A 9,617-nucleotide genomic window follows, 5' to 3' on the forward strand; every position below is an offset into this window, starting at 1 on the left:
ACTGTGTCCATGCCCTGATCGCCGTCTGAATAATTAACAAGACAAAGAGAGAGATCAGGATGACTGTAATATGGAGTACACTGCCACTCAAATGTCTCTTTTGCTGACCAAGGCTACATTTATTTGATCAGAAGTACAGTAAAAATAGTGATACGGTAATATTTTAAAATCTAATTTATTTTCAACATCATTACTCCAGTGTCACATGATCCTTCAGAAATCATTCTAATAGGCTGATTTGCTGCTCAAGAAACCTTTATGATTATTATCTCAATATTGAAAACAGTTGTGCAGCTTAATATTTTAGTTTCTAGGACCAAAAAGAAAACCACTGAGTGCATGGCGCAGGTGCAGGTAGCGCATGTCCACTTTTGCTAGTTTAATGCCAGAAAAAACTGTCGGCGCGCCAGGCGCATGGTGCAAAAGGGTTGTACCTAGTCTCTTAATGAGTCATGGGTGTGTTTTGGGCGAAACATGCAATAAACCAATCATAGTCTCATCTACCATTCCCTTTAAAAGCCAGTTGCGCTTGCACCATAGAGGAATTAGCGAGCGGAAAGACTGAACGCTTCTCCAGAGAGGAATCCTTTTATTTTTAATATTTAAAAATGTTTGTGTGCTGCCCTGTGTGTGTAATAAGCAGAGTGTACGTGCGTTGTGCACCCGCCTATAGTAGGGCCCTATAAAATCAGTTTTATTTTTTCCCAAATTCCGTTTAAATTTTTCCCAAATTCCGTTTTTTTCCGTTTTAATTTTTGCTAATTCCTTTTTTTCCGTTTAAATTTTTGGGAATTCAGGTTTTTTTTACCCTTAACTGTTATTTTAGTCGTAAAAAGAGCCTTTAATGTTAATATAATAGAACATAAAACATAAAATAGGAATGACCTTAAATGTATTGAGGTAACAAACATCACATTTACTCAGTACTTTTCAGGACAAATACGGCAGTCTAAGAACTTCAAGTCACAACAAAATATTAGTGCTGTGAATTGATAAAAAAAAACTGAATTAAAAATGTTTTAATAAGTTGCATAAATAATAAGTGAAATATAGATTAATCATCATTAAAGCTATAATTTTCTCTATTCCCGTTGTTCTTTGATGAACATTAAAGGGTTAGTTCACCCAAAAATGAAAATTCTGTCATTAATTACTTACCCTCATGTCGTTCGACACCCGTAAGACCTCCGTTCATCTTCGGAACAGAAATGAAGATATTTTAGTTGAAATCTGATGGCTCTGAAAGGCCTCCATTGACACAATGGCACGGTTTACTCTCAAGACCCTTAAAAGATACTAAAGACGTCGTTACAAAGTCCATCTCACTACAGTGTTCAACAATAACTTTATGAATCGGCGACAATAGTTTTTGTGCGCAAAAAAACCCTAAATAACGACTTACATAGTGATGACGATTTCAAAACACGGCATCATGAAGCTTCGAAGCGTTATGAATCAGTGAGCCGAATGATGATTCGGAGCGTGTGTCAAACCGCCAAACTGCTGAAATTTGGCAATTCAAACCGCTGAATCGACTCGCTGATTCATAACGCTTCGAAGCTTCATGAGGCCGTGTTTTGAAATCGTCATCACTATGTAAGTCGTTATTTAGGGGTTTTTTGCGCACAAAAACTATTGTCGCCGATTCATAAAGTTATTGTAGAACCACTGTAGTGAGATGGACTTTGTAACGACGTCTTTAGTATCTTTTAAGGGTCTTGAGAGTGAACCGTGCCATTGTGTCAATGGAGGCCTTTCAGAGCCATCAGATTTCAACTAAAATATCTTCATTTCTGTTCCGAAGATGAACGGAGGTCTGATGGGTGTCGAACGACATGAGGGTAAGTAATTAATGACAGAATTTTCATTTTTGGGTGAACTAACCCTTTAATGACAGACATTATCAGTGCTACTGTCACTTTAAGATCTACAGCTTCCGAACACGACGCGGATCAGACGCGCTGTCCCGCGCATCTCCTTTTCTCTCAAGTTCATTTAATACATTATTTTCCATACAGTACATTAAAAACAAGGCAAAATACAGCAAGCACTCCCCGCGAGGGAGCTGCTCGGCTCGGTACTGAGGGCTTAGTGTGGAGTTTTTTTACTTTTTCGCCGACGAAAGCAGAGCCGCGGAGCCGCTTTGCCATACTTTCATTGTTTTGAAGGGGGAGCTGAAATGACGGGAGGGGTTGTGTCGCCCAGATTTGCTTCCCCCGGTCTGCATTTTCCTCAGACATGCATTCTTCTCCCACACAAAACAGCATTTCATTCCAAATATGTAAAATTCTGCGAAATTCCGCATTAACACTAGATTCCACGTTAATATGCCAATTCCGCAACTCCGTGAAAGTGGAAATTATAGGGCCCTACTACAGGCACATATTACTAACGAATCCTTTAAATAACACAAAAAATACTCGTTTTCATTTCCTCAAAATAGCAACGCGCCAACAATGCACCTGAACACACCTGGTTTTCAGACCAGCACGCCCATGGGGGAACAGATGGGCTCTAGTGCATTTGCTATTTAAACAACGTGGCGATGGACGTGAAAACGATAACTGAAACTAGCAAAACACACTTGCCGGGTCTATGATAGGGCCCAATGTCTTCACGGTCCCTTTTGATCAATTTAATGCATCCTTGCTGAATAAAAGTATTAATTTCTTTTTTAAAAATATATATATTTTTTACCAGTAGTCTGTATGCTTTCCCTTTAATAAAATGTCAATGTCTGAAAGAAATCATTTCTAAAGTGTGCAGCTCTGACCTGCAATCCCCACAGCCTCAGTCAAGCAGAGCGTGACTTCCTGAGCATCACCCTCATGCTGGAAATCTGCCGACTGATTTATCTGAGCCAGCAGCATTATAACCTGAGAGAAATCAAATGTTAGGAACACAATATAACTATATGATCACATTTAGTTATGGAACTGTGATGAAGTGACGGTCTCAGATTCTATAAATTGTTGATTGTATGACTTAATATGGTTATAAAATATTACAAAATTAATGTACCATTGTGTCATTGTGCATGTTAAAAAAACTTTTACTAAACAGAATCATTTGTGTGACAGGGTTTTGTTTTCCCTCAGTTGTAATGTCAAACTAAATGGAAAAACCCCATTTATCAAAATGGCATAATTTATCTTAAGACACAACACACTTAATCTATCCGCTAGAATGTATAACAATAATAATTCTAATAGAGAACGTCCCAGAATAAAATGTGTGTTTGAGCTGTTTGAACTGAAAGCAACTTTCACTGCCATATCTTAAAAATAGGTCAGTCCCATGGTTTTGTCTCAAGATGCACACCAGTAACATTAACGCACATTTATAAAAACTACTTAAATGCCCGCCCTAATTGAACTAAGGCCTAATCCTGGCTTAATTTAAGCCCTGAAAACCAGGTCTATAAATATATACTTTAAATATTATCATGGCCCTTTTCCCCTTAAACATACAGAATGCTCCTTCCTGTCTGCTCCATCATTATATTTCTATAATGCTTTGCATATCTCGACTGCCACGTCATCAAGCGCTGCCGAAAGCCATCCCGATTTGAAGGATCCTTGAAAGGTAGCCTTCATTTCGAGTCCTTCATTCGGCTCATTTTGAAGGATGCATTGAGTGTATTATTCGTGTCCTTCAACCACCCACGCGAAAAAGAACTGACAGAAAATGAGTTGGCATTGAGCTTGCATGAGTTCATTGTGAAATGTAAGACAAAAATTATGTTTACGGAGATGAAGGCATACATGTTATCTTTTGTTTTGATGTAAATTAATCACTAAACTAACTGCCAACAATGTAATCCACTGGGAGACCACAGAGTGTTGTCAAAAGTACAGACTTCAGTACCAAGTCGGTACTGAAATTTAAAAAATGTGACACTTTGAGCACTGTTGAGCTGGAATTGTAAACTGATTGGACATTGTGCTCACGCGCTCATCGGATGTGTCTGTGATTAGCTACAATGATCATCATCAGCGTTGGACCGTAGGACTGGTTCGCTGATAGACGCCTGCTTTCAAACGCACCAGTGTGTATCTGTGTAAGCACTGTGAAAAACCTCACTGACGTCTATTTACAACATGTTTTTGAAGCGCTGGTCATTGTAGCCAATCACAGACATATTTGTTGAGTGTGTGAGCACAATGTCCAATCAGAGGTGTTTACGATTCCGCTCAACAGCGTCACATTTTTTAAATTTCAGCAGCAACTTGGTACCGAAGTCTGTACTTTTGACAACACTACAGACAGTTTTCATTCACTGTACTGCATAAATAGAAAGTTAATATAAAGATTTTTTATACAAAATATATTTCAATCCAAATCCAAAATTAAGTTAAGATATTCACACTTAAAGTGTTAGACTACCCAAAAATGAAAATGCTGCCATTAATTACTCCCCCTCATGTCGTACCAAACCCGTAAGACCTTCGTTCATCTTCGAAACACAAATTAAGATATTTTTGATGAAATCCAAGAGCTTTCTGAGCCAGCCATAGGCAGCAACGTCATTGCAACTTTCAAAGTCCAGAAAAGTAGGAAAGACATGATTAAAACAGTCCACGTGAATACAGTGGTTTAACCTTAATGTTATGAAGCGACGATAATTGTTTTTCATATTTTTAGCATTCTACCAAAATAGTGACATGTTTAACAATTAGGAATACATATTGGCCAAGCCAATAATTATGGGTAGATTCATTGTTCTGGCCGTGAAGGTATTCCACCTTGTTAGGGACATATACATAGTCATCACAAAATGTTAATAATGTAAATGTTAAACAATAACAAGCTTTTCTCATATATGTCCCTTATGCCATCATGTTTTTTTTTTATTCTTGAAACGATAACAAAACAATTATTGATGAATTGAATGTCTTGATTATTAAGAACAGGTACTTTTTGTACCCATTTTTGCCAACAGGATGGTACATAATAAAAAGAAATGTTCAAACACATATACTGTATATGCTGTTAATGTTCCTCGCCTCCCAAAATAAGACATAAGTATGCAAAACATTTAACGTTGCTGTCAAATTATTATTTAAAAATGACTCAACTTACAGGGTGGAACACCATAACAGTGGATTAGTTTTCCGTCATTGTCCTACATGGTTTGCCATCAGTATGTGTGGAACTGCACCTATATAATATTGTATATATAATATATATACACACACACATATATATATATATATATATATACACACACACACATACATATATATATATATATATATATATGTGTGTGTATATATATATATATATATGTGTGTATATATATATATATATGTGTGTATATATATATATATATATATATATGTGTGTATATATATATATATATATGTGTGTATATATATATATATATATGCGTGTGTGTGTGTGTATAGAATTTGCAATATACACAATTTATTCTATTAGAATTTATATCTTTGAATCTAACAGGGTGGAAAATGTTAAGCCAAGTTAGCCGTAGCTCTTTGAGTGATCAACACTTAGCTAGCTAAGCTAATCTTCTACAGATAAACAGAACTTTTATAACTATGTCAGATATATTTTTACATATTTTTGACCGGACAAACATTCTTCATAACACTTTAAGAGTGGGACAAGCAGGATAAGATGACTTCAGGGGCACAGTAAATTAAGAAAATTGTAAAAAAAAAAATATATATATATATATAGTTTCATATGATGTATGTATGATTTTGATTCAGTTTTGCCTATTCTATAACATAATCTAAAAATATTTTGCGATTTTTATCATTTCATGGTTTATAGTTCTTGTGGAAGTTGATTACTTTGCACTGAGGACATAATAAAATGTAATGCATATATCAAATTTGAATGTCTGTTATATCTGGTTAAGTGATAAAGAAGACCTAAATATATAATTTAAGCCATTTCTTATAAATATGTGACTCGTTTTATAGAAAATATAGGTAAGTAAAATCATAGAGACAGAAAAGTTACTGTATGACAAGAATGACCCAACTATCAAAATTCAGATTTTTAGAAATTCATGCATCAAAAATGATAAAGTAGGCTTTATAAGGAGGATTCAGATAATATAAATTGTTATGAAACATTCATTAACACGATCACAAAATACTATAAACCAGACGTGAAGCTTTACTTCCGTATCTCAAAAAAAGCTTCTGTCCTTCATGTTTGTACAGTGTTTTCTAGTCACCTCAGTAGTGCTGAGGTGCCTTCTATAATTTGTAAAAAATTAAAATACATAAATTGGGGTTAATCTACCCGGCACGCACACATCTTTGAAAACATTGACAAATGATATGAGGAGATGTGAAGTCAAAGTAGCTGTTAGCCTGCTGCGATATCTAGTTTGAGAAAGATGTAAACAAACCGTGCGACACTTAACAGCCGATCGCTTTCAGTACAGTGTTTATAAACATGGTGTATTATTGCTGCTGAAGCGAATCTGATTTGCAGTAGCTACACTGTAGTGCATATCGCATGATCTATTACATTAATAACAGATGTGTTTGGTGTTTTAGACACTCACCTCTCTGAAGAACTCAAATCTATCAGAAACGGCGCACCGGATCAAATTATATGTGTAATATTTCCATATATCAAGGTCCCTAACATCGTGAAATAAACGGTGTGTTTTGAATTGGTGTGTTTCTTCTGTGGTTTTCATGTCAGGGGGCACAGTGAAAAGGTCTTTTCTGCCCCCTGTTGTTCGGGAGTGAAACACTCTCCCAGTTAAAGGGATAGTTCACCCAAAAATGAAATTGCTGTCATTAATTACCTAGCTAGACCAGCAAAAATCAGGTTAAACCAGCTACTTCCAGCTTAAACCAGCTAAGACCAGACAACTAGGCTGGTTTTAGCTGTTTTCCCCCAACAAGGCCAGTATAAACTAGGTTGAAAACCTTGAAGTTTCAAGGTTTAAAATGTGAAAATCTTGAGGTTTCAATGTGTAAAAGTGGATTTTTTTTTTAAATTCAAAGTCGTTTTAAGTTTCAATCAGTTTTAAAAGAACAAAGTTTGAAGGTTTTAAGGCCATGTAGTCTCTCAGACAGATGTGGTTGCTAGGGTATTTTAGGTGGTGGCTAGGCAGTTGCTTATATGTGGTGAGTGGTGGCTATGGTCTAGCTTGGGGTGTTTTTCAGTGGTTGCCAGGATATTGCTATGTGGTTGCTAGGCAATTGCTAGTGTGTAGTAAGTGGTTGATAGTGTGTTGCTAATCAGTTACTAGGGTGTTGTGAATGGTTGATAGGGTGTTGCTAAGCAGTTGCTAGGGTAAATGGTAAATGGACTGCATTTATATAGCGCTTTCAACAGACCCATGGCCATTCAAAGCGCTGTACATAGGGTGTTGTGGGTGGTTGACAGGGCGTTGCTAGGCAGTTACTAGGGTGTTCTGGGTGGTCTCTAGGGGGTTCTGGTTGTCTTTGCTATGTAGTTGCTAGGATAATGTGGATGGCTGCTATGCCATTCCTATGTGGTTGCAAAGCAGTTGTTATGGTGTTTTGGATGGTTTCTAGGGCATTGCTATGAAGTTGCTTGGCAGTTGTTAAGATGTTGTGGGTTGTTTCTAGGGTCTTGCTAGGCAGTTGCTATGTTTTATTTCAATGGTAGCCAGGATGTTGCTACGTGGTTGCTAAGCAGTAGTAGGTGGTTGATAGTGTGTTGCTAAGCAGTTACTAGGGTATTGTGAGTGGTTGAGAGGGTGTTGCTAAGCAGTTACTAGGGTGTTGTGGGTGGTTGATAGGGTATTGCTAGGCAGTTACTATGGTGTTCTGTGTATCTTTGCTATATAGTTGCTAGGATAATTTGGATGGCTGCTATGGCATTGCTATGTGGTTGCAAGGCAGTTATTATGGTGTTCTGGGTGGTTGCTATGGCATTACTATGAAGTTGCTTGGCAGTTGTTTAGATGTTGCGGGTGGTTTCTAGGGTCTTGCTAGGCAGTTGCTATGGGTTTTTTTTTCAATGGTTGCCAGGATGTTGCTACGTGGTTGCTAAGCAGTAGTAGGTGGTTGATAGTGTGTTGTTAAGCAGTTAATAGGGTGTTGTGGGTGGTTGATAGGGTATTGCTTGGCAGTTACTATGGTGTTCTGTGTGTCTTTGCTATGTAGTTGCTAGGATAATGTAGATGGCTGCTATGGCATTGCTATGTGGTTCCAATGCAGTTGTTATGGTGTTCTGGTTGGTTACTAGGGCATTGCTATGAAGTTGCTTGGCAGTTGTTAAGATGTTGTGGGTGGTTTCTAGGGTCTTGCTAGGCAGTTGCTATGTTTTTTTTTCAATGGTTGCCAGGATGTTGCTATGTGGTTGCTAAGCAGTAGTAGGTGGTTGATAGTGTGTTGCTAAGCAGTTACTAGGGTGTTGTGAGTGGTTGAGAGGTTGTTGCTTAGCAGTTACTAGGGTGTTCTGGGTGGTTGATAGGGTATTGCTAGGCAGTTACTATGGTGTTCTGTGTGTCTTTGCTATGTAGTTGCTAGGATAATGTAGATGGCTGCTATGGCATTGCTATGTGGTTGCAATGCAGTTATTATGGTGTTCTGGGTGGTTGCTAGGGCATTGCTATGAAGTTGCTTGGCAGTTGTTAAGATGTTGTGGGTGGTTTCTAGGGTCTTGCTAGGCAGTTGCTATGTTTTATTTCAATGGAAGCCAGGATGTTAATATATGGTTGCTAAGCAATAGTAGGTGGTTGATAGTGTGTTGCTAAGCAGTTACTAGGTTGTTGTGAGTGGTTGATAGGGTGTTTCTAGGCAGTTACTATGGTGCTCTGTGTGTCTTTGCTATTTAGTTGCTAGGATAATGTGGATGGCTGCTATGGCATTGCTATGTGGTTGCAAGGCAGTTGTTATGGTGGTCCGGATGGTTGCTATGGTGTTGCTAATGTATTCTGGGTGGTTGCACAATTTTGGATAAACTGAGAATCATGATTTTTTTTGTTGATTTCTAACAGAGATCACAATTCTCAACAGACTAAATAAAATAACATGTAATTTACTAGAGTTTCTGACAAAATGTTAATTTCTACAGTCTATTTAAAAAATATGAATTAGAATACATTTTTTAAAAATAGTTTGAATGAATGATTTAATGACTCACTCATACATTACTGGATGAATCAGCGTTTTTGAACGATTCTCTTGAATCAATGATGTTTAACAGTCGCTGTCGCCCCCTACTGGTGTAACAATGTAATCAATACAATCATTATTTCAAATTTAATCGGTAGGCTACCGTAGTAGACATACTATATACGTGTTTATCCAAACTATAATCTTTTATCCCAGTACTTTTGTCATCACTTGAATGATTGTAACACAGAAACAAGATACTGTGAGGTTGAAAAGACTACAACTGCTTTGCTTTCTCTGGATCAGCGGCAGCAGGAAAACAGATCTGAATTCCGGTAACTTTTTGTCAAAAGATTAAGTACGGCAATTGGCATCGCCGAATCCTTGTCATTTATGCTGCCTTCACGTGCTATCGGAAATTTGGTCATTCCGACTTCTGAAGTCGTGATTACGAGCTCGTTGCATTCAAGTTTCAAAATGTGTGGGCGTTCATGTGCAATTTTTACCTAGGAAACTCGTATTTACGATAATTCC

The 9,617-nt window shown here is 37.4% G+C and overlaps 1 protein-coding gene across 1 annotated transcript in view; it reads right to left on the minus strand.

Annotated features, from left to right (window-relative positions):
- The window catches only part of znf143a (zinc finger protein 143a), a 28,115-nt gene extending 21,426 nt beyond the window's left edge, over nucleotides 1–6,689 (minus strand). Inside the window, exons 1-3 of the mRNA XM_079810815.1 lie at nucleotides 6,548–6,689; nucleotides 2,774–2,876; nucleotides 1–25 (exon numbers count right to left, since the gene is read on the minus strand). The exon at nucleotides 1–25 is cut by the window's left edge and continues 62 nt beyond it. Of these exons, the coding sequence (XP_079666941.1) occupies nucleotides 1–25; nucleotides 2,774–2,876; nucleotides 6,548–6,685 (266 nt within the window). The 5' untranslated portion in view covers nucleotides 6,686–6,689. The remainder of the gene's footprint in view (nucleotides 26–2,773; nucleotides 2,877–6,547) is intronic.
- Between the last annotated feature and the right edge of the window lie 2,928 nt (nucleotides 6,690–9,617).

The sequence above is a fragment of the Gobio gobio genome, assembly GCF_949357685.1.
Source record: "Gobio gobio genome assembly, chromosome: 2".
Lineage (NCBI taxonomy): Eukaryota > Metazoa > Chordata > Actinopteri > Cypriniformes > Gobionidae > Gobio > Gobio gobio.